Source organism: Haplochromis burtoni, unplaced genomic scaffold, assembly GCF_018398535.1.
Source record: "Haplochromis burtoni strain Fernald_Lab_line unplaced genomic scaffold, NCSU_Asbu1 Contig_122, whole genome shotgun sequence".
Taxonomy (NCBI): domain Eukaryota; kingdom Metazoa; phylum Chordata; class Actinopteri; order Cichliformes; family Cichlidae; genus Haplochromis; species Haplochromis burtoni.
In genome coordinates this window covers 1,524,264-1,549,400 of record NW_024582483.1, presented here as the reverse complement: position 1 = coordinate 1,549,400, position 25,137 = coordinate 1,524,264, and the positions used below count along the sequence as shown (strand labels likewise).

General features: G+C 41.0%; 1 protein-coding gene across 2 annotated transcripts; it reads right to left on the bottom strand.

The window, feature by feature from the left end:
- Positions 1–6,489: 6,489 nt before the first annotated feature.
- On the bottom strand, positions 6,490–24,814 carry fam193a (family with sequence similarity 193 member A). Of its 2 annotated transcripts, none has more exons than XM_005929246.3 (23): positions 24,200–24,814; positions 21,982–22,056; positions 20,318–20,560; positions 18,311–18,486; positions 18,054–18,221; positions 17,394–17,640; positions 17,172–17,296; positions 16,825–16,972; positions 16,664–16,738; positions 16,481–16,555; positions 16,271–16,383; positions 14,066–14,308; positions 13,781–13,937; positions 13,458–13,604; positions 12,378–12,659; positions 11,809–12,031; positions 11,350–11,706; positions 9,849–10,131; positions 9,550–9,736; positions 9,132–9,371; positions 8,058–8,943; positions 7,656–7,737; positions 6,490–7,555 (listed from the first exon to the last, which is right to left on the bottom strand). In XM_005929246.3, the coding sequence occupies exons 1-23, from the start codon at positions 24,419–24,421 to the stop codon at positions 7,462–7,464; spliced, it is 4,848 nt and encodes a 1,615-aa protein (XP_005929308.1). In that variant the 5' UTR covers positions 24,422–24,814; the 3' UTR covers positions 6,490–7,461. The 2 variants fall into 2 exon arrangements, with proteins under 2 accessions (XP_005929308.1, XP_005929309.1); XM_005929247.3 differs by having other exon boundaries at positions 11,398–11,706.
- Positions 24,815–25,137: the final 323 nt, after the last annotated feature.

Genomic DNA, 25,137 nt, shown 5'->3' with positions numbered 1-25,137 from the left:
GACACACACGGACCAACTGTGCTGTTTGGTGAATCACTTGTCATGGGTTTGGTGAAGTAAGTGCAGGAAGCTGGACATCCCCTGTTTTTAAAAAGGAAGTGAACAGACGCAGTCAAACAGCTGCGGTACTTTTGTGTGAGCGAAAACGTACCTACCTTTGCTGCAGTGTGTTTTTTTTTGTTTTTTGTTTTTTTTTTTGTTCAGGCCATGGGCACATTTTAGGACTGGATTAGAGCCTTTGAAAGAAAACATGTTTTTCTAAGGTCTTTTAACGTAAACTTTCAACAACGAAGCAAATTCTTTCTCAATTCGGTACTCTCAGGCGGGGTTTGCCCTTTTTTTAGCTTCTTTAGCAAGCTAGTTTTGTGCAACTTTCAACTACTGTTTCTCACTCGCATTAACTGGACATTTTTAAGATAGTAAAAGTCCCATAGTCTAACCTCAGACATTTGTCAGTGATTTTCTAACACCATAACTTATTTACTCATTTATGTTGTGCTTTTCATCCACTGTTAACTGGTTTTATCTTTATTGCTTTTAAGGCCATTCTCCCTTTAAGCTAATCCCCTTCTAATTGGCTGTCCCTGACAAACGAGAAGGTCAACTAAATCTGTGTCCACTTGGGATGATCATATTAAGACATTAGGATGTCATATTGCCAGCCAAGAGTAGAAGAAACTGTAGCAAATTGAGTATTTAGAGCAGTCTAAAGCCTGAGCTTTCAGCTCATTGGAATTACTTTGAAACTCTGGCCACATTTAACCCATTGGGGTGTACATCATCATTGGTCATAACCTTAATTCTCCCCTAACCTTCGATTCTCGAGGAGGCAAAAAAATGTCTGTCAGTTAGGATGATTATTTTCTCTGCTACACGATGGCCAAGGGTCTGGGAAACAGGTTAATAAAAGCAAAAAGTTGATATTTTGATTTCCTAATGCTAGAGTTGCCTCATCCATCGAGTGTTCAGTTGACAGAAGAGGAGGGTAAGGGTTAGAATCGGGGTCAGGGTTGGGGCAGTCATTGATCACTTGGACTTAAGAGGGTTAGTATGACCACTTGACCTTTCCTTGTCCACCACTGTAACAAAGACAGAGGAAAAGCACAATATTTCCTGTATACCAATAAAATTACAATCAATTCAGTTGAACTTTTTTTTTATCTCAATACATTTTTGCTTCTGTTTTTTGTTTGTTTTTTTAATTCTTGCATGTCAAGAGATATTGATATGGTCATATTCACTGTCAGTACAGTGAATATGACACAAACGTATGTATGACCTAATAATCCAAGACTTAATTTGTAGGGAGTTTATGGGTCATTTGTGATCATTAGACAGAACCAGGCTAGGCTTGGTTTCAGTCTTCGCATTGAAGTTTGTGGCAGACATTCTAGCAACAATAGAAATAAGGTTATTGTGGTTACGGAAAACGCTTTAAGTAAAAAGCAGTGAAACTGACTACTACTGTAAACAAATTAACGCTTCAAAGCGGGTACAGCACCCAAGTCCCCAAGGTTTTGAAAAGCTACCAGACAGCATCACATGTTTCCTTACTCATCAGCTAACTGGGGGAGATACTGGTGACTGTATCAGTTTCCAACACATTTACACACATTTTCATTTACATAACACACTATCTTGACTCCAGTTTAGAAGCCCACGGAATAACTGGTTCCAATTTTGGCTTTGAAGGGTAACTTTAGCATCTCGCCTATAAGGCAACCACAGGAAGACTGGTAGAAATACACACAGGACAAAAAAAGACCACGAGCTGCCATCTGGGGATTCTCCCCCGCCACCAAACACCTACACATTTTCAACAGGGTCTATAAGTGACTGAATTATCACACACGCCGAGGCTCTACACACCAATCTGAGAGTGGAAAAAAATAAGTCACACGTCCCCACCTGAATGTCTGGGAACTTTTTCTAAGAAATAAAGAATAAAAAAGAAAGGTTACAGTGGTAGACCAGTTCCTGTTGGAAACAGGTTTCAAAGCATAAGGATGTAATGACTGACGTAGCTTTCACAGCTACTTGAACAGAGAGGGAGAACTTCACCCTGACTTCAGTCTGACACTTATCCAAGCAAATACAGAATAGATGTTTACAACCTTTAATCTTCTGTGTATCCTAAAAGAATGGGAATTTCCCGCCATCGCGAGGGAATTCCCGAAAAGCACATACGTTTAGTTGAAATGGAACACAGTAGACTTGGGAAAATCATTTTAATTTAACATTTATAGGCTTAGATCACTGGTATTAGCGCCTACTTCTTCTTCTTTTTTAGGATCCCTGGTGAGGAAGTCCAAGGTTTCAGCCATCAAAAGCGACACTGTGGCAGACTGTGAAGCCAGTAAGGAAGAGGGGATTCCCTCCTTAGAAATGTATGTGATCCCAAAGTGCTCCAGGCACTTAACAATGAAAAGCCCAGCTTTCTGATTACAAGCTTTGAGGCGGATCTGATGCCTTTAATAAGCCACTGACGCTCACCCCTGTCATTGTCAGACTGATCTGCGTACACAGTTTTGTTTACCTTTATTCATCAAGTCAGCTTCAACAACAAAAGTCTATTTTTTTGTAAGAGACATCATAAAGCAAGTAAGTAATTTTTACCTGCATGTGGGATTTTTTAAAAATTTTTCTATTAATTGCATAAACATGTTGACGAAAGCGGCCTTTATCTCTGCATTTATCAAAACACACACTGCACCATTTTCTCATAATATTTAGATCACGGCCTACATTTGCACCTCGTATTTTTCTAGGTGTTTTTGCCCTCTGTACATTTGCGTACTTTTGCACAGCATTTACATAATGTGGTAGATCCGATCTTACATCACCGGTGACTGAGAGCAAGGCCACGCTATAAACAGCCAGACAGTCATTCATAACTGAAATATTTTTGAGTCATATCTGCTGGTTCTCACTAACCAGTCTTTTTTGCTTATGTATGAAGTGCATCTACCCCGCTGCTCTCATTCACAACAGCTCGTACTGAAATTCCTTTGTTTTAAGAAGCAGTCGCTCATGGGAAAGTTAAGAGGAAGAAGTCATGGTGATGACCACAAATGCACCTCACTTCCTCTTCCACATTATCCATTTGGTCCTAAATATAACCTCTGAATGTACTGTACGACCAGCGTTTACCATCACTGCTTGAAAATCCATCCCAGTTTACTTTATGGGAATAAACAAATGTTACTGAAACTCATGGTCAGTTCCTGAAATTCACTGAGGCCATTTGAAAGAAGTAAAGGCTTAGTTACGGTTAATGTCCAAGTTGGTTCTTTTACAAAAATTTGTCTTTTTCATAAAAAAACAAACAAACAACCCAAATACGTGTGCTTGTCCTGTCAGTCGTGTTCACTGAAAACTATGTATTAACTCATCTATTTCTAGAGAAGCCACAGCATGACCTCATTTCATGCTCCCTTCACCCGGAGGGAATGCACTTGATTTCGTAATTGCCTCAAATCAGCTCTACAATGAGCACATACGAAATTAAGTTACATGTAAATGTCCAAAGTAGCCCGGTGGCAGCTGTCTTTTTGTTTAATGTACCTCATAACTGAAACTAAACCTTGGGATCAACTTGACTCAGTTACAAAGCCCTGCTAGACTGACTATGACTGCAAGTTTGTGGATTTCCCAAAAGGAACTCATTTATGAGGGTGTGACTCACCCTGCAACTTTGAACATAGCCACAGACGGGCAGAAGGGCAACAACGGGTAAAATTCCTGGATTAGCAGAAGTACAACTGATTCGCAAATTCCGGATTTGGAAATGGTCATCTTGAGATTTCTAATTTACATTAGCTGTAAGAAATTTTCAGAAATGTCCCTAATTGTTGAGTGTGCTTATTAGAAAAAAAGGAGTATCTGTTTTCATTGGTGTCAAATATAAAGCTACAGTGAGTCTTTTTTAAAACAAATTTAAATGACAGTAATAAATAATGGGTTAATTTGTGGACTTTTCTTTCTAATGTCTAGTAAATTAAAGCCCTTCTCATAGCTGAAGGATAATTATAATGATAACTCATGCAGTTAGTATGGTAGCTAAATTGCTAATGCAACTCCACCTACCTGGTGACAAAAGTCCTCTTGTTAGCAAGCTGGTTTTCAAAGTTTGTGTGGCATGCCCCAACTTCAGAAGCCAAAAAAGGTCTGTGCCCACAGTTTTTATCTTTTATGTTTATTGTTAAATAAAAGTATAAGGGCCATGTGGAATTTTAGCTACCTAATGGTGTAGCATAGCCAAAGTCCTGTTTACTGTCCTCTCTCTATATAATATATATATATATGATATATATGATATGTATATATGTATTATATATATGTATTATATATATATGTATATTATATGTATGATATATATATAGTATATTATGATATGTATATATATGATATATGTATTATATATATATTATGTATATATATATATGATATGTATTATATATGTATATATATAGTATATGTATGTATATGTATATGTATGTATAATGTATGTATATGTATGTATTATGTATGTATATTTATATGATGTATGTATATATTGTATGTATATGTAATATTAAGTATGTATTGTATATATATATATATATTGTATTATATGTATATATATATATATATATATGTTATGTATGTATGTATATGTGATGTATGTATGTGGTATGTCAACGTCACACAAATTTTGTGCTAGCACAAAATGAGCTTAGTAAAATAAATAAATAAAACCCGAGTTGAAAAATTAAGCTAATCCAAAAAGTGCTAAAACCTATAGTTTCTCGAATGGCCATTTGAGGTTTGCTCCAATAAAAAGAGTCGTTATGTAAAATCAGAAGCACAGCCTGGTACAAAAACTGTTTGGGGCTATTTTTTGGTGCTTGAAAAGAGTTAGACTTGAGGAAAAGATGCTTAAGACTACCTTGACTGAGATGACCGAGAAGCTACAGAGATTGCTGTGCTTCCGGGCTGATGTTTAGGCTGCTTAAATCATATTAATCAGAACTTCAAAGTTATAAGTCACTTAAGGATACAGGTGCTTTTAAGTAAAAGGTGTATCTTCTTGGTTTGCTTAGTTGTAACAGTAGACACTATAAGGGGGTGGTTTGTGTAATGTTTTTGCTATCTGAGTTTGATTTTATGTCTGTCAGCCAAAATTTGCAGCCACGGTCCATTGTGTTTTCACCTTAAGCAGGGAAGCCAGAAATAGTGTTAACTGATTACCCGTATAGACCAAATGTGATCACAGTTGTGTTAAAGTTATTCTACAGATGTGTTTGAATATTTGTGAGAATGGTTAGAGTTACAGTCATGGTAGAAGTAAACCACGCTCTCTTTAAATTCTAATGTTTTATGTGTCAGGAAATAATCTAGTTCATAGCAGATAAATACAGCCTGAGATGAACACATATTACACTGTGCAAGCCAAAATGCAGAAGTAGCATGTAAAAACTAAGTACTGCTAACATAAGAATTAAGAGAATAAGTAGCAGCCAGGCATTGTTCATTAAATGCAATGATTAACTGAGAAAATGTGAGCACCTGCAGAAGGACAAGTTTTGACATTTTTGCTGATTTAAGACATTCAGGTCTGCGTGAACACAAGCAAATATCTTAAAGAAGCAGCTGTTGCTGCTTATTGATCTGGTGAGTCTAAGTCCATCATTCTAGAGTATAAGTATAAAATCATACAAGACAGTTTTGAGTATTCCCAGGAGTGGATAGTGAAACCAATTCACCCCAAGTTCAAAGAAACTGCAATAAATCCAGGAGCTACATCTCCTAACAGACCTCAGCTAACGTGCTAAGTGGTAATGTTCACGACAGCATAAAAATTAGAATAAAAAATGTGGCTTGGCCAAATGGAGGTGTTTGGCACGGTTGTAGCGGGATGGTGAGTCAGGCTCTAGGCATTGTAAGGATGAATGAACTGGGGCAACATTGTAAAGAAGAGAATGTCCAAAACTGTTCCACAATGATGAGTCTGTCATGGTGCATACGACAAACTTGAATGAGAGACTGACAACATTCAGGCGCCAGGATGGTTCCACATCTACTGAGTCATGAGGTGTACTTAGGTTTTTCCACACTGCTTCTGCATTTTAGCTCAAATATAGTTAAAACAGTGACGCTGTGTAACATGTTCATCGAAGATTGTATTTATGTAATTTTAAGATCCACTATGAATCTGTTTTATTTATTATTTTTAAACATAAAAGCTTAGATGCGACAGGGTGTGCGTTCTCATTATACTATGACTCTATGTCCCGACCAAATGTGTACTCACCAGGCAGGTGCATTTTTATAACCGCTGGACCCAGCGAGGCAAAGCTGCCCCATTTCCTTGTTTACACTAAGCTAACTGGCTGCTAACAGTAGCTTCACATCTCGTGAACTGCATCTGTAAATGTATGTACGTCCTTTGACATTTTGGTTTGGCTTTTTTACCGTATGTAGGAAATAAGATGTGACACAAGACACATAATCCTGCCATACTACTGTATTCCATCTTTCAAAAAAGAAAGACAAGATTTAATATTACTTAACAATATGTTAAAAGTAGCCAGTTTGGCTTTAGTGTTAATACAATATACACTCTATAACAGACTGATAGTGTGAGTATTGTTCTTTTTCAATTTCATTCTGAAAGTATTCTGATACAAGCTGGCTACAGGTCAAAATAAAGAAAACATAAACTGTAACTGGTACACGTTTACTCAACAGTTTGTTAAACAGAACTTAAAAACCAAAAAAAAAAAAAAAGAACAATGTCAAGTATTACGCCTTCCTCCTTTCTGTGAAATAAGGTGGAAGTAGTTGGTGGGGTGGGGGGAGGGTTTGGGAGAGTGGAAACCAGCTAACCAAGCTCCCTTGTCAATCGTGTGATGAGAGGCCGTGCTAGGAACAGGAAACGATGGGATAGTAAGCCACAATATGTCAAATACAGCTTTTAATTCATTACATTTCTCGCTTTTTTAAAGTTTCCATTGTCTCTCTTTTTTCTTTTTCTTTTTTAAGGAAACCTTCCAGACATAATAAGCATCTTTTGACTACAGTTAAGCCAATATAAGAAAATAATTTCAGACCATGGCTTTTTTTTTTTTTTTTTTTTTTCTTTTCTTTCCTTTTCAGTCAAGAGAAATGCCCAACTCAGACTAGAAGCACACAAGCAGGCAGGAAAAATTAATCAGATGTAGAGTAGCATTTTGTGATTCTGTGTCATTTCATTTCATTTCTTTTTATTTCTGCAGGTGGATCAGTCCAGATGGGTCTGTGTTGGAACCACACAGTGACAAGAACAAAGCAAGGCAGCGTGGGTGTGATTTGGGCACAGCGGGAGAAGTTCCAGGAGGATAACAGTTGGGTGGAAGTAAAGGGATAAGTGGAGGGTCGGGGTTGGGTTTGTATAGCTGTTAAGGTACTGATTGTGTCCTGACAGTCACTCACTAAACACCCTCAATGTGCAGCAAACGTAGCTTTCTTCAAGCTAAAGTTTGACCAGTTGATGGATAGCCGTTGACGGGTCTGCCGGGCAGAGTCCAAGCAAAATCTGGAAAAGAGAGAAAAGAAGGAAGAAAGCTGACATTAGGCCTTTGAGGTAGGGAAGAACACATTTTAGTAGTGTTCCTCCAGAATTTGGTCAAACGCACCTTTTGAAGTACTCCACCTCCCTCTCCGTTTCATCCATTTCAGTGCTATCCAGGTCGATGTCTTTGGGCAGGAATACATCATCTAAAATAAAAATAAAACATTTTCATATATACATACACAGATAAATTCATCTCTCATTGGTCTCATACACATTTCCTTGGTTCTAATCTGTCAGGATTATGTTTCCAAGGTGCTTTAACATTTCACAGCACGTCCGAGTTTGGGATCACAGCTAAGATGGATTAAGAAATACTCCCTAGCACTTGCTCATGGTGATCAAACCTTGCTTATTACAGAACATCCAGGAGACAAAGGAAAACAATGCAGAACACTTTGTTGTTCCGACTTTAGCAGCAGGACAGGGTAGTCCGGACTTGTACACACAGAAGATTAAAACCAACCTATCGAGCTGTTCATCTTGTCCGCCTTCTTCTTCTTGCTCTTCTTGGTCTTGCCTTTGGGCTGTGGGGACTCTGCGGTCGGAGGTTTGCCGTTCTGCTGGGTCTGTTCGGACTGGGAGGTTGGAGGGGGAGACGGAGAGGGGTTTGACACAGGGGGGCTTATCCTGTCTTCCTTTGTTTGGGCTAGAGGTTGGTGTTGCTGCCTTTTACCGCTGGCACTTCTGTTATTGCTCCTTTCCTCCCTCTGGGGTTCACTGGTTGGGAGAGGAGCAAGGGCTTCAACGGGCCTAGTTCGCATTGCTTTGGTGTCTGTTGTAGTGGTAGCGCCATTAGCGAGCTTTACAGGCGCATCGGAGCTCTTGGGTAACTCTGGGGCTTTCTTTACAGCAGCCTCAGAGGTGGGCACTTTAGCGGACTGCTTACCCTTAGATTTACTGCTGACCTCGAGTAGAGAGGAGGTGCCGTTGAGGAGGTCAGGTGGAGAATTGGGGATGTTGGTCTCAGCGGTAAACCCCTTTTCAGCAGCGCAGTTTGGGCTGTGCTGTAAATGGGGCCGGGGTAGTGAGTCAAATCTGGGTTCCTTCTGGTCAGGGAGGCGGATGAGAGTTTGAAGCAGCTGTGACTTTCCATTCTGAAGATTATCTAAGACGTTCTGAGCTGTCTGTTTAAGGGGCTGTGGATTGTTGTGAGGGGGAGCGGTATTTTCCTTTGCTTTCTCTTTCTTTTTCTTTTTGGCAGCGCGATGTTGCTGCAGCTCCTGCAGTCGGAGCAGTTCTTTTTGAAGCGCTTCTTCCTCTTCCTGCCTCTGTCGCCGTTGCTGTTCCTCCAACAACTGCTGCTCCTCCCTTTCGCGGGCCTCCGCCTCCAGACGGGCCTTCTCTTCCATCTGAAGCACACAGACATTTACTATCAGTGTACTGACAACTCTGACTCATAAAAAAAATAATAATAATAAAGACCACTGAGTGCTATATTTCCAAGTATTCTAGGAAAGTGGTTTTAACAAGAAGGATAAATACTGGAGGCTGTGTGTTCATTTCAAAAAGGCCTCTGGCCTGATCAGCAGGTAGTTACCTTCTTTTGTTTGTGCCTTGCTCGTTTTGCTGCCTTAGAACTGGAAGCGGGTTTACTGTCAGCACTGTTGATAAACTGCAACAGGTCCTCCACCCGCCTGTGGTCCTCCACCCCTCCATCTCTTTCTATCACCGGCTGCTGTTCCTCGCGTTTCGGCTGTTCCTCTTTGCGTTTTGTCAGACGTAAGCGAAGCTTCTCCCTCATTTCTGCATAGTTTCGACTGGTAGGAGCAGCTGGGGGCTGTGAATAAAACAAAGGGTGTCGCAATCAATGAGGGTACGGAGGAGGAAAATAAAAATAAATGAATCATTTGGAAAAAACAACAACAACAACAACAACAAAAGCAAAAAAAAAAAAAAAACCACCAACAAGATGTTAATCTGAGGTCAATGTGTTTGCATAAACATGCATGTCTTACCCCGCCATGTCCGAAGAATTCGCAGTAGCAGCAGTCACAGTACTTTCCTTCTTTCTGGTTGGTGGATGTGGAGGTGGAAGAGCTGTGCTCCGAGCAGCTGTCCTCGTCCTGACTCTCCTCTCCATCATATGGCGGATGCTCGTACCCCCCATTCCCTTCACAGCGATGGCCTTCACAGTCAGGATCACTGAAATAAATAATGTTTTCATGTTTCAGTACTTTAAATTCAGTTTGGATTGCTGCGACAAAAAAGAAATAAGATAAATAATCTTTCCTGTGAAATCAGACAGCAAACTTGCCTGCAGACGCTGGGTGGGGCACTGATGGGCCCATCCATTGAGGTGGCCAGAGGTTCTGTGGGTGGGAGGCAATGACCCTGGTGGGAGTCTGCAAAGTCTGGAGCTGGAGTGGCCATTTTTGGGAAGGGTTGTGATCCTATTATCGGAAGGTGCGCAGTGGGTGCTGGAGGGAGCGGGGGCCCCGAGAGAGGAGGGAGGGAGGTAAGTCCTGTGGAGCCATTTCTAGGGGTGGTTGGAGTGGGTTGCCTGTGGTCCTCTTTACCTAGATTGTGAAATACGTCATCTAGAAGGGAGGGGAAATGGCCAGAATTACAATATTTACATTAACAAAATACACAAAAGAAAAAATCCCCACATCATCAAAAACAACATGATCGTGTTCAGAGCTTCCAGACAGGAAAACAAACAAGCCAAGTGTTGCTGACGCATGCTTCGCACGTCAATACCACTTCTTCTAAACCAGCGCAACGCAGTTTCAGCTTGATGACCTTTTGAATATGAATTATAACGCTGATATTTATATTTGCTCATCTAAACTTAGATCGATCTCATATCTATCTATCTATCTATCTATCTATCTCTCTCTCTCTCTCTCTCTCTCAAGCCACATCATTCATTTCACCACAATACAACGATCAGACATTTCAGAATAAAACACAATTTACACTTTACTCCAGGTTATCGGAGTAATTGATGAATGTGTGGACATAAGAAAGATTTGAATTCACCATTCTGTCAATTCTTAACTGTGCATTCAAGCATAGACACAGTAGCAAACCGTGCATAGTAAAACATGCTTGCTACAGTTAACACTGAGAAAAATATAAAAGACTAGGCATCCTTCCCATGTGCTTTAATATTTGGAAAGGTCAAAGAGGTAATAAATACCATAAAAAAAAAAACCCACTATAATAGAGAAAATGAATAATTATCCTGCTGAATAAAAGCCATCAGCGACAGCAAAATTTGTATGTGATCAAAACTGATGACACACCCAAATTTTCAAGGGGACTTATCAATTAGTTAAATATGTACTCTTACAATGAAGGATGCACAATACACACTGAAAAGTTTCCCCGTGAGTCAAAAACTCTGGTTTCAGACCCCTAAATGCTCAGTTTCTTCCATTTCTGCCTCTGCATAATACCAAAGACATCCGACATGATACCTGTGAGCACAGCATCCACAGCCGTCAAATGGTTGTATTGTATGAGTAGGTCTAACCACCTTTTTTTCAGCCAATTAAAAGAAAGGCAGTTTAAATAGAGGAAGCTAAAATGGTTTGTTTCAAACAATTGATGGACCGAGGGGCTGCACCCAAAAATATTTTTATGTATGAATAACACAGAGCTGGGGTACGAGAATAAAATACGGCGGTGGAGACGACCACAACGAGTCCCTTTTAACTGTAGGTGTTAAATTGTTTGAGTGTCCCATCATTTTAATAACAAAAAAGCCCCATCAGTACAAACCTAACCACTACTCCTACTTCCTATATTACCTAAAGAGTTGGGTCTTTTAGATGCTAGGTGGATGGGTGGGTTATTACTTGACTGGACAGTGGTAGCAGTGCAGGACACTGAGGACGTGGAGGCGGAGGTAGCCATCACCACTCGATTCGTCTCCATGAAGGCATCCTGGAAATTGTAGAGACACTTCTTCTTGCCGCCGGTCTTCTTCTGCTCTTTGGCTTCTGAAGAGGAGCATGAGGACGAGGAGGATGACGACAAAGATGATGACAAGGAAGAAGACGAGGAAGGGGGCAGAGGCGTGGGCAGTGAGGGATGTTCCCCTTGGGGGCAAATAGATGATGTTGGAGGGAGGGGGACATCAGCAAGTGGTGGTCCAAGCATATCACCTGTTAGGTTAGGACAAAACATAAAGGAAGACATTGTCTTAACGATTCTTTTTAAATGATTTCAACATGATTGGTGATTTGTGCCGTGCCAGGGCGGCTCACCTGGAAGCGATTCGGGCAACAGCACAGACGGATTCCAGCTCTTCATCACAGCAGCGTCCCATAAATTCTCAAACTTGAGCGAGAGGCACTGCAGAGAGCTGTTCCAGTCACCTGCACTGCCCGCACCGCCGAAGCAGTTCTGGTATACATGCTCTGGTAAAGACGCACTGAAGGCTGGCTGCTTGGCCGCCGAGTGGTTTGATATAGGGTTGGGGGGCAGAGGCTTAAGGTGGGGAAAAAAATGTGATTAGTAAGGGAATAATGAGATGAACAGGTTTGAGTTTGGCACAAAGTTCAGGACTGCTCTGTTCTTTTTGCTTTTTTCCCCCTTCCCCTAGTTTAGGTTCAGTCTGCCCCCTTGTGGCAGAAAAAAGGAACTGCAGTGACACTAAATGAAACTAGCGTACAACTAATCTTAGGATTGTTCTTGGAACCTTAAAAAAAGAAAAATCCCCAGTGATAAGGAAATGAATCAATTTTCCCCTTAAAGACACTCTCAATGCTAGAATTCTACATACTGATCGGAAGAATACAACTCACGTCTACCTCTAAAAACGTGTTATCCTCACCTTGTTGTGTGTGAGAGGTGGGCTTGGTGGGTAGAGTGTGGGGTGCAGGAGGGGCCGGGAGAAGTTGTGTAGGGGCAAGTGGCCGTGGATGTGTGGGTACAAGTGGAGGGCGGGGTGTGCAGGGGGGGTCTTGCTGTCTGTGAAGAATTGGTGTCCAACAGCGGGGGGAGGAGGCGCAGCGTGGAGCCGACTAGGGGGCAAACACGTGGCGGGGCCCAGGGTGGAAGAGCTGGGGTCCTGGTTGCACACGTGGCACTCGCAGGCATGCTGGACCTGCTCTGCCTGAGGGTGGGGGTAATATAGGTTTGAAACACGTTGATTTAAAAGAGTAATAATAGCTAAATCATGTATCAGAATGTAGTAGTGGAGTTCATTTTTCCAATTCAGCTCCATCGAGGATTTCATTATTATTATTTATTTTTTTAAATTAGTGTGACTACACTACCAAGTTTTTATCTCCGCTCTTACATCAGAATTAAACTGATGTGCTTTTTGTGTCACATGAACATTAGTAAAGTGGTTCAGGTCTCATCAGTGCCACTGCATGGATACACGGATACACGGATACCCTGCCCTGCAAATAAAGCACCTCGTTTCGTCAGTAACAGCTGTACCTGGAGGTGGCTAGGATCGTGGCCAGATAAGTGTGGCATTAGCTTTAGTTATAGACTTTAAAAAACAAACGAACAAATAAAATAAATAGCAAATGTCTTCTAGTCTTTAATCCACACAAATAGTATAAGGGGACTTTCACTGATGCACAGATGACCACGTCTAGTGTTTGTATAGTAATACCACTCATATTATAATGGACTAGCAACTAAAATTAATACTGAAACTACTGGAACCACATTGAAACTGAAATGAGCAAACCCAGTCTAATCTATAACAAAAAAAAAAAAAATTAAAACAAAAAAGAAAACCCAACACGCTCCTGCGATAACCCCGGGACCCACAGCAACAAAGAACATTCTTGTCCTGTGATCATTATTTTTAGATCTCTCGTCACACAATGAGTGCGTCTGAGCATATGGCCCTTAAAGGAAGACGAATGAAGGCTCATTGTATTTGTATAAATACCTGCTGGTGGTTGTAGGAGGGTGGAGGACTATTGGTCTTTCCTGAGGAAAGCTGTTCCTGCTGCCCTGGGGGCTCCCCACCACCCTCGCTATTAGCTTCCTCCTCGTCACCCTCCGATGAGCTGCTGCTGCTGGTAATGCGAGGAGACTGACACAGAGAGGTGCAGAACAAAGACTGAATTAGTATTTGAGGACACACGCGCAAAACATTTCCCAAATTACCAGTAACCCACTCATAATGAACTGCAGCTTCATCATCCAGAAACCCGGCAGGGAAATTCACAGCTAATCTTGGGCATTTTTTGGGGGCTGTAGAGGACTCACCCCTGTCTTTAGCGCCACGTTTTCACCTTCCCCGTTGATGTCGTTATGAAGACCGTTCACAGCAGCAGTCACCATACTGTTGTCCTCATAACCACTCATAGGGTACATGTCCCCAAACTTACTGGACAATGGAGGCACTTCGTCATCATCGCTAATGCTACAACAAGAGAGAAATGAGAAGTCAGGAAGAAGAAGAGACTATTTATCGAAATATCAGTTCCACTTTAATAGCACTTATTTTTATGTTAACGCTAAGATTGGGGAAAATACTAATAGATGACTTACAAAGTGTTGGTGTCTCCTTCAGGCAGAATGAGTCTCGGATGCTGCTGGATGGTGATGGGAGAACTGGAGTTGGAGCCGGATGCTGAACTGCCGGAAGAGAGGCTAGGAGGGTGCACCCCTGCCAAGAAGTCCCGGGGAGGATCCCCTTGCATGGGTAGTTTGATGTGGAGGTCTTCAGCGATGGGAGAGTCCATTATGCCACACGTTAGGATGTGAGAGAGGCTACAGTCGTCACATGTGCACCTGTTGAAAAAAGTTGAGACAAAATTTATATTGTGATACTGATTACAGGACTCTCTCAATAAAGTTCCTTCATGAAGTATTTTAAAAAGACAATTCCCATACAGTCAAATGAGTTAAGTGGCTTTTTTAATGCCGGAAAATGGTCTTCAATACATCACATGTTGACATCTCGCTCTCCCATCTTTAAATAGGTTCTATAGCAAAGTGACAAAAGTCTTGAGCCACACCAGTGACATGACCCTCACCTCATGTCACTGCTGATTTTCAGACCACCTCTTGTGTAATTTGGCATACCTCAGCCTTGGCTCCACATTTCTCCCTTCCTTAAGAATGGCTTCTTGATAGCCACCCTTCCACCAACATCATTTCTAACCAGGCTACAGTAAACAGTAAATGGTTACAGTGTCAGATCTTTGCTGGATTGGTTTCTACTCCGTAAGGACATGACTTTCAGACGCTTTTCATCTGCGTTTTTTTCCCTTTCAAATTTTCTCAAGACACCCTACACAGCATGTAGAGATGTGCCATGTTTTCAGCTAATCCGGTTGTTCAGTCTGACGTCACTAGCAGTGTCTGGGCCTAAACTCTGCTGCAGGTCCATATATCAAACGATCACTATGGCATTACTGAGAGTTGAAAAACTGTCTAAAGTCTTTCATCTTTAATAAAATGATCAGCGTTCTGCTCTACCAGGTGTAACAATTGAGTTTAACATCCAGGCATCCATGAAAACGGAATTTATGACATTTAACGGAGTTAGAAGTTAGCAGGAAGTTAGCTCGCTAGCTTCTATCTAAATACAATATAGCATGTCCTGACTGCGGGGTTTTGGAAACAAATTAAAACGTACAGCTCTGTTATCACTTCCAAGCATAAATGAAGACAGAAAACTAAACAGCAGTGACGTTTGTAGGGTTACTGAAGTTGGGCTAGCTGGTATATAATGATGTGCTACGTGACCGCTAGCGACACAGCTATGTTAGCATAATATAAACAAGCTAACTTTTTTTCCCACTCGATAAAAGTTAACGTGAGTGTTCTCGGTGGTCAGGAACAAATGTAATCGCATGGCAGGATGCTGTAAAAGGACCAAACTTCAGCCAGGAGAACAACTGAGATAATCCATCCACAATACGAGGTTAGTCATTCATATACTGCTGCATGGGCTGGGCTGTAGTTACATCCTAAGGTTTTAAAAACTGAGCTTAAATAAATGATTAGCGGTAATAAAAGCCGAGGGAGGTCAACAGTGATCACTGACTGTTTTAGGAGCTTTTTGAGATCAAATAGAAGAAAATACATAACATTAAACATGTTAACAACACAAAAGCCATATTAAACGCAGACTACTTTAGGCCCGGAAGTAGGATTCGTCGCGTCATCACTGAACAACCGGATAGCGCTTTGTTTTTTGCAAAGACACCAGTTTAGACCTTCAAACTGTTATCTTATCATTTTTAATAGAAATCGCATTATGTGTAGACAACACGGTTTCATCCTTTGAGTTCTTATGCTGGAATGATTCATAGGTCAGTGTTAGGTGGCTAACAGAAAGAAAAGAAACCTCTGAAAATGGTCAGGTACAAGGACTGCACTGAAAAAGCCTGAAAAAGACTTAAACTATTGCACGAGCCCACAAAAAAAAAAAAAAAAAAAGGAAAAAAGAAAATAAATTCTGGCTCCTTGGAAGCAAAATATAAAGAAATTGCTCAAGACTTTTGCACATCATAATAATAATAATAATGATGATGATAATAATAATAATAATAGCAGCAGCAAGTAGATGGGGTTAATTTAATTTCTTCACAAATAAACATAACCAGTCTGTTCACTTATTTTATACATATTATCCTTTTTTTCCCCCCTGTGAAGATAATTTGAATTATTTCTGAAATTCACTGGACTAAGAGTAACGTAATCCCAGGCCAGACAGGGACAAGCCACTGAATCCTGACAGCTCACCTTCTTCTGTAATTGCAGTTTGGACAGTCTGGAATACTCAGACGAGATGACAGCATTCTCATTGTGTCTGTGAAGTTGTTATCTCCGGTGGGGGATTTCTTACTGTTGGGCAACTACAAAAAAACAAAAACAGAAACCATTACAGCGCTTTGAAGAACACAACTGTAAAACTCCATTGTAAAATGACAGCGTCATAATCACGTGCCGTACCTGTTCTTCTATAAACCTTCTTTGCTTAAAGAATTCCCAGTCCTCTTTCAGCATTCCCTGCTTAGTCTTTAAAGTCTGGAAACAGGCAGATAGTAAGAATCAACAAAGACTTAAGAAGCTTCACAAATCAAAGACTGAAAAAAAAAAATCTAAACAGTCACACAGAGTTTTCATTTCACTTACATTTTTGCTAATTAAAGACTTGTGTGGCTCTGTTCTTTGGTTGGTAATATTCTGACCCTCCACCTTAAAAAGCATCTACAAAAGAAACATGTTACACAATTTATTATTCTCTGTACTGAACATGAGCGTTACACAAGACATTCTTTTACTGCCCTGCATACCTGTTCATCCACATAGTCATCAATCCTCTTCTCACAATCCTGCCACTGAGCAGCCACTGAAGCCATCTCCTGCTGCAGTTGCTGGTAGCTCTCTAATAACGTCCTGTACGTATCTTCACTGTATGAATCATGGGAAGCTGTGCCATGCCTGTGGAAAGAAAACAAAAGCAAAAAAACCAAATAGGGATTAGGGATAAGCCTGCTGGCTTATGGCTCAGTACTGTGGAAGCTTGTTCAAAGGCAGCATCTGAGAAGGTAATGTGCAATTTGGGTCTTTATTAGCAATCAAATCATCACGATGAGCGTCTAGTCATCGAGTCTTCCTTTAAATAGAAGTGATGTCTTACCTAAGCTGTGCAATGAGTGCCGGTAAACTGCTGTGTAAGATCGGTTCGGAGAAAACCAGATTCTCGAAAAGGTGTTTGTTGTGCAGCTCCCAGGTCACCTGAAATTTCTGGAGGTGCTCATTTTCCTGGGGAAGAGCAAAAAGAAAAAGGAAATAAAAGTTAAGAATGCGATGAATATGTCAAACGTGTTATTGTATGTGGGGGAACAACACTCGGACGAACCAGGGTGAGCAGGAAGCTGCTGATGGTTCGTGCAGCTTGACAGAGGGCGTTGTATTCCTCCAGCAAAAGTGAGATGAACTGGTGGGCTTGAGGAGGACCTTGGGCTGCAGCTATGGTCCCAGGTGGTCCCGTGTTCTTGGAACCTGCAGAAAGGTGCTTCAATAGACGCACTTTCATTTCCAAGACGTATTCCCGAGCCTGCTGCTCCAACCGCTGGTAGAGCTGATAGGGATCCTTTTCACAGAGTCTGCGGGAGAAAAACAATAAACATAATGGGGAATTTTTTTTTTCTTTTCCCACATCTATTGATGCTACCAGCACGTAAAGCTCTTCTTTCTCTTGTAACACTGTCTGTACAGTTTAAAATCTCCCAATGTGAGTCACATAGTTTCCTCAATTACATCATATTAAGTAATCCAATAGGCTTTTTACAGGCCTGTGGACTTGTTCAAATACACTGGAAAAACAAACAAAAAAAACCCAAAACAAAACAAAGCAGCAGTTTCAGTTTGTTGACATCAGCGCAAAGGCTCCCACGCCTCTGGTTGTTTTCAGAGAAGCTCCCTGTTAACAGGGACCTCTAGTGGCCAAACACACCCCTGAAAGCCCCTGAAAGAAAGACCTGAGAAAGAGAGGCAGGATTTCTGGTCGTGGTCATACCTGTCCACCAGCTCCTTCATACCCTCCTTGTCTCTCTCTAGAGGCTGGTCGTGGTCATCTGCAAGTGGCGTTCCCGTCTGTCTGTAGATGTAGCGCACCAGGTAGCGAAGCTCCGACCAGTGGTTCTGCAGCTGCTGCGACTCCCTCTCCGACTCGGCAGAGATCTCCCTGTAATTCCCACAAATTCATTAAGAATCAGTGAAAAAAACAAAACAAAAACAAAAACGCAAGGAATCAAAGAGTCAACCTGAACTGACCGCCTCTCGTTGCAAGCTTCGCAGCTGCACACTGTATCAGCAGGCATCGGCGTGGTGAGGTCCGGGGCAGGAAGCATGGGTAGAGTAGGCGCAGCAGTGGTCAGTCTGTCCCCTGTGGCTGCCTCCTGGCCCAAGTTTCCATTACCCACAGGCATGTGCAAAAGAAAGTCCTGACTCTGTAGGCATTATGAAGGAAAACAAAGACATCACAATAAGGCATTGAACAAATCCAGAAACATTTTTATTAGTTTACTGTGATGCTGATCATTTTTCAGGAGCCGATGGTGACACTGGGCATGTCGCACGGCTGTCCAGAAAGCTGAAAATAATGTGCTAACATATAATATGAATGTCAATCACTTCTCTGTATTTAAGAGCATTTTTAATCATTTCAGTTGATTCCTCTTCAGTCTCTTCAGCTGTGGCTTGTCATAAAATAATCTCTGATCATCTCATGGATCTGGCTCTGGACACTGTGACAGCTACAAGGCCCTGAAAATGACTGCTCTGATATGTCCAGCACCACATGACGCTCAGCCTATTTACGTTTATAACGTGCTGGACAGTAACTACAACTGGGATGAGCACACAGTGCAGTTATTTTTTTGTTTAGAGAAAAGTTACAGTTACAATTGACAAGCATCAGGGCCGGGATCAGCCAACCACTGTGAGAACTGACTTATAATGTCACACCATCATTCACTCATCACCAGAAAAAGCACAGCATGGGGCAGACTAGATAGAGAATATATGTGCAAATTTTCTTTTCTGCAGCCATTTCAAAATAAAAGCTCTCCAGTTGCTTGGGCCCCTTGACTACAGGACCATAATGCTGTGAGTCAGCAGAGCACGCCCCTGCAGTTAGGATGCATTTAACAATACATTTAAGAGGAAGCCAAACCCAAGACCACCATCCAAGGCTAACGCACCAACAACTAAGAAAACATAGGACTGAGCTCCAAAAAACAAACGTTTGGGAGTTTTCAAAAGCAACTCAGACAGACTTTGGATGAAGAACAAAAATGTAGGTGCAATCTTACCACCTGCCTACAAATAAAAAGAAAAATTTCTTTTAGAATTTGCAACAACGGAAACAAAGTCGAGTCGCTGCCTTTGTAAATTTGTCTGTACAAAACTGCTTTTATTAATTACAACTAATAATCACTCATACACACATTCAACCAGGAAAATAAAAAGTCACTTTGTATTATAGGGGGAGAAAAAAAACAAAACACTGATTTCAAATCACAAGATTTTTCCACAGGCAGTCGGTCATAAAGAAGCTCTTTATATACAGAGTAACTGGAGCACACACTCAAACACACGTCATCTTACAACACAGGCCTGAGAGGATATTTTCAGTCACACTTGGGTGTGCAGAGGAGAAAGAGAGAAAACTAATTAAGAATACAACAGCAACACTGCCACTTATTTTCTTAATTAATCATTAGGAGTATTAAATGTGACTACGTGTTAAAATAAAGACTTAAATCATTATGATTTTTATAATTAGTTCCTTCATTTTTAGATACAGATGCAGCTAATGCCATAATCACAACTACATTTTTATGTACCATTTATTATATATCAAAAGCATTTCATCCACTGAGATACTTTTTGTTTAATTAATGTACCTGAAAAATTGAAAAAGTGCACATTTCAAGCTGAAGCTTCTAGAAGTCGCTACCTCGTTGAATCAATTCAAGCTTGTGCAATCGTATTATTCTGCTTCCATCATTACGTTCTTACAGCAGCAGCTGCTGCTCACGGTGGCTGCATCTGTTTCGGCCGTTCTGGCCCAGAACCAGCAGTGCCAGGTGAACGCAGGAGCTGCATCATCCACTGAAAGACCGCAGCTGTGCACGTTAAACTGCAGATATGTGGCATCCGTGTTGAGCCAGAAAACCGACTGAACGGCGGAATCGAGCAAAGGCTTGACACGCAGCACTCTCTCTCCATGCACAAACTCTTTATAACTTTAATTCTCTTCACACTCATGTGACTTACCCCTAAAGACTGCTCTAGAGTAGTATGTCGGTCCTCCTTCTCCACTGTGCGCCTGCAGTCAGAGCACACCCACAGAGGCAGCTGTAGGGCACTGGGAGTCTTGGCAGGCTGTGCCGTACCGTTCTGGCCTGAGATGCCTGCCTCTGAAGGCACGACAGTGTCTTTACGCTCACATCGACACAAGAGGCAGCGATCACCAGCAGTGTAGGGCGCTCGCTGGTTCAGGCCAAATGTGAATGGGGTCTGTGGTGGGAAAGAAAAAAATATTAGTTTACATGAAGTCACTGTGTTTGATTAAAATCCCCTAGATAGAAATGCAGTGGCTGTTGTCATTTATTACTTAAGGGAATAAATAAAAGCAGGTTATTTTTTCTTCTAATAATAATAATAATAATAATACAGATGTTATTTTAGAGGAAAACTGAAGTTTGTGATCACTTGAACTGCTAACCAATCTAACATTCACGACTCAATGTACTCCAGGTACAACAGCTGTTTGAACAGGCCCGCTGTACTTCATTAAATCACAGGAACTTTAACACAGAGTCCTTTCAGTGAGTGAACCACAGAGGGGCACAAACACGTAATTAGAAGTTAGAGGCTTCAATTAATGATATACACACTGACTGCTTGTGACGGTGGGTGGGATGGCTATGGGATTTTAAGAAGAAGGTTGACTTCCATCTATTTCAGCTACATTTTAAACGTGTACTCCTGGAGACTGTGACTCAGTGAGTACTCTGGGTTAGAGCGGGGCAGCTTTACACTTAACGGAATATCAGCATCTATCCAAACATGATATGGCCTCCTAGTACAGCTATGGTATGAATTTCAGAATCCCATGTTTCCTCCTTCTTAAATTATCACATTCTCAAACTCAGGTGTCGATATTGTAAATTCTTTTTTTTTTTTTTTAAATTGGTGTAAGAAAGTAGCTGAACATTGTGTGACACATGTTAGTTAATCATTTACTCATTTGCGTTGAATCCAACTGCTCCTAATCAGTGTGTAGTGTTTCACACAACAAACAGGAGAGTTGTAAAGTGCCCTCTGTTGGACAAACTATGCAACGCCAACTCTCATAACATAGTTGAAAGGCATTTTTCACCCTTCTTCCTTACCTTTTTAATTTCCATTTATATATTATTTATCCATGTATTATTATTATTATTATTATAAAAGATCAGTGAAAAAAGCAAATATTTGCAGACAATATCTGCTCACTGATCAATCAGTTGGGTTCTCTATGATAAACAGTACATTTCATACATATATTTCCTCGTTCCTTGTTCAAGTTCATGTTCGTGATGTGTGTTGTATGGATTTGAATTCTGAGGAATAACGTCATTAGTAATCAGGAAAAAAAAAAGGCAGTTATCAACACTTAAATCCTACTGTTAAAAAAATAAAAAATACAAATGCTGGAGCATATGAATGTATGAATAACTGAAGCAAGTCCTACCGAATATGAATAAGTTCCATACTTAAAAATGACTGGATTAACAGAAACACTGAATGTTTAAATCTTGAGTGGGTTTCCACCATTTAGCGTACACACAGTTCTATTGTCAAGGTGTGTATTATACTGGTAAACTGGACATGTCTTTGAGCGACAAAGGTTCTGTATAATTGAGTGGATTCAGAAACCCTTGACTGTACTTTACCTGAAGGACTCCAGAGAAGTCAGCATTCACCGGTCCTTCCGTAAACTGTGGTGTAACGCCGCTGTTCACTTTGACCTGATGGACACAAAACAGCTCATAGTTTACAATGAACTCATCCCTTTCTATTTATGCAAGTGATCAATTACACTAAGTGATGACACAGTTTCTATATTACACCTCAAAGCTTCTAATGTTTTCTGTATTATTTTCTGGGTTTTATATTCGACTGCATATATATTTATACTGATAAACCTCTCATAGGTTCACACCTGTACACACTGCATACACAGAAAACCTATAAACAAAAGTGCCCAAAAATGATGTACGCACATTTAAGGAGTCAACTCAGAAAAATGATAGCAAAACATAATCTCTATCTAGCCATGCACAGACTGGCAGAAAAGGAGTCGTAACTGATCATTTAGACTAAAGGATTAAATTCAAGCAGTTTCATGTTATGTAAACTTAAATGACAAATTACTGTTGCTGCTGCAGGCTGACACAAACCACCATGGTAGTAATCGGTGCTATGAGAAAAACAAGCTGGCTATCTGTGCATGTACTGTTAAGCATTAGTAATAACTGACATTTAAAAATAAAAATGAATGCTGCAGTAAAACATGCACATAAACATATTGTAAATGACCTGAACAACTAGGAATCCAGTTTATATCAAGGCTCTCTTCTTTTTAGTAACTGCTATACTGTCACCTTGCACTAGATAGTATATAAACACGTACTAGACAGTGTATGCTTACTTTATGGATGACTAAAGTAAGGTGTTTAGTGCTAACAGCATTGGTTTTTCTTTCTCTGTGTTTCTCTCACACACAGAGATAGAGCGAGGCTGAGTCACTGAGATAGGTGCAGATAGACTGGTATTACTTTGAGGAATTAATTTTTAATTTAATTACCGTTGTCTTGACAGTTTTTCAAGCTAACACTAGCTCCTGCACTATGACTCACAGGTGTTTCTTCTGTTTAGCACAGGCCTGACTGAATGACCGGTCTTTGTTTAAGCTTCATGATATTTTGTGTACAAAAAGAGTACACAAAACAGCAGTGGCTCCAAGTAGTCACATTTGGTTTTCCATAATGGTTTAGCCAAGAAATTTCTTGTATCATTTACCTTATTAGCGCAGCAGTGAATTAACAAAGTTAAAATGAATAAAGTTACGATGAAATAAATGAAGCTTGGTATGACTAGGGGTATTTTTCTTTATTTTCAGCGATATTGTTGTTACCATGAATTCTTCTGCCCACTTGTAGCGGAAAATCTGATACTGTAACATCACTAATCCCAAACAAACAACACACACACACACACACACACTTTCTACGTGAGAGACCAGAATAGCTACAAAAGCACAATAAACGTACACAGAAGCACAGACAGGACATAGTTCCTTTCGATGCAGAATACAAAACACTCAAGTGTTATTTACCCGACCCATTAAGCTAACTAACATCTCCGATCTTGTAAATAAGCTTGCTAACCATCTTAAGATTTCACTGTTAAGTTTCACTATCGTGGTATTGAAGTATACGGGCTCATTAGGCTAACGTGGAGGAGGTAGTCGAGTACTTTAGCTGGTCCTCTGGAAAATATGACCAAGTTAAACTCAAACCTTTACAGACTAGAGAAATAGAGAGAAAGAGAAAAAAATCATGGAAACTCGGAATTTAAAAACACAAAAACAGTGATGAGATTGTTAGTGCTCTTGACTGTTAGCATAAGCTAGCATCAGTGTTTACCTAGGTGATAGCAGCTTTTGAGCCACCTACATTAATCTTAATGTTATTCCCGAATAACTTTGATTCGAGCAGCCCAATCTATACCTGTGCTAGCCATACACAGAGAAGAATATTAGATCAACCAACTGCTTGATTGTGTCTAAATCGTTGTCGATACACCTACGACCTCTTAACTTAAGCTAACGATGGTAGTGTCAGGATTTCGCCAAGACTTTAGTAAGTTAGCCTGACGTTTAAGACAGTGTGTTATATTACACTGGGGACTGTTTAACTGCGATTATTTCACAAAGAATAAACAACTATTATTAGCTGTGATTAAGCCGGTTAACTACCAGCTACGTTGCACTTGTTAGTTAGCTAGCTGCCTTCCTCGCATCAGTCTCGGGCCCAAATCAGATGTGTCGTTGATAACGCTCCAAGCTGCTCGCCCCTGTTTTGACATCCAGTAGTGTGACACTCTTACCTCGTCGTTTATGCCCGTGATGGATCCTATATTCCCGCTGCCTGCACTGCCAGGTGTCAAAAAGCCGACGACAGAGGCAGGTGCTGCTGTTCCCTCACAGCCCAGGCCCGAAGCAACCCCGGCCTTGCCACCGCTGGTATTGCAGACAGCACTGCAGCTACTGCCACCGCCCCGCTTGTTCTTCCTGCGTTTAGCCCCCCGTTTAGCATCGGTTGGACTCATTTTTCCCAATAAAAGAAGCGAGACAACTTCCCGTCCAGACTTAGCAGAGTCTCAAGTGGAATGCCTGTTGCAATCACTCGCGTATAAATCCTGGATAGCAGTATAGAGACTCTCAAAACGGCAGACACTCAGTTCCATCAAAGTGCAAGCCGACTTCATATATTCCAATATGGCCTCTGACTGGACTGCCTCAACCAGGACTCAGATCGCGTCGAAACGTAAATGTGCGTCCCCACCCAGGCGCTCATGGGAAATTGAGTTTGCCATGGGAAATCACTTTCTAAGCAGATAACAGGGAGAAAGTTGTAGTTAGCGGAGATAAACACTGACGTTGAATGCTTTACAAACATATCGGTCTTCTTCTTATCTTATCCTTTTGCCTTAGATTATATGTCTCTACTCGGATCTAAAATAGATAATAAACGTATTACAAGCATCCGACACAAACTGCAAACAACACATTTTAACAGCAGGGGGAGAGCGCATCCCGCAAATGATGTAGTTTGCTTCAGCTGACAGCAGAGGCCCAGCAGAGTGGAACAGTCTTTCCGGGCAGTCAAACAGCGAGTCTGGCGTCTTTGCCGAGAGCGAAAGACAGCCGATGAGAAACTGCTAGTACATCTATATGCACCGTCTGCGTTAACAGCCCTTTGAGCTAAAACGTCCAGTGCGGCCCGGTGCTGAGGATTTCAATAAGCATCTACAACGGCTAACGG

Excerpts from the sequence above, each read along its gene's own strand:
- fam193a (XM_005929246.3), bottom strand. The coding sequence starts at position 24,421 with ATGAGTCCAACCGATGCTAAACGGGGGGCTAAACGCAGGAAGAACAAG. Across the intron at positions 17,641-18,053 it reads ATGAAGGAGCTGGTGGACAG|ACTCTGTGAAAAGGATCCCT; the intron begins GTATGACCACGA and ends TTTCTCCCGCAG. Across the intron at positions 13,938-14,065 it reads GAAGGAGACACCAACACTTT|CATTAGCGATGATGACGAAG; the intron begins GTAAGTCATCTA and ends CTCTTGTTGTAG.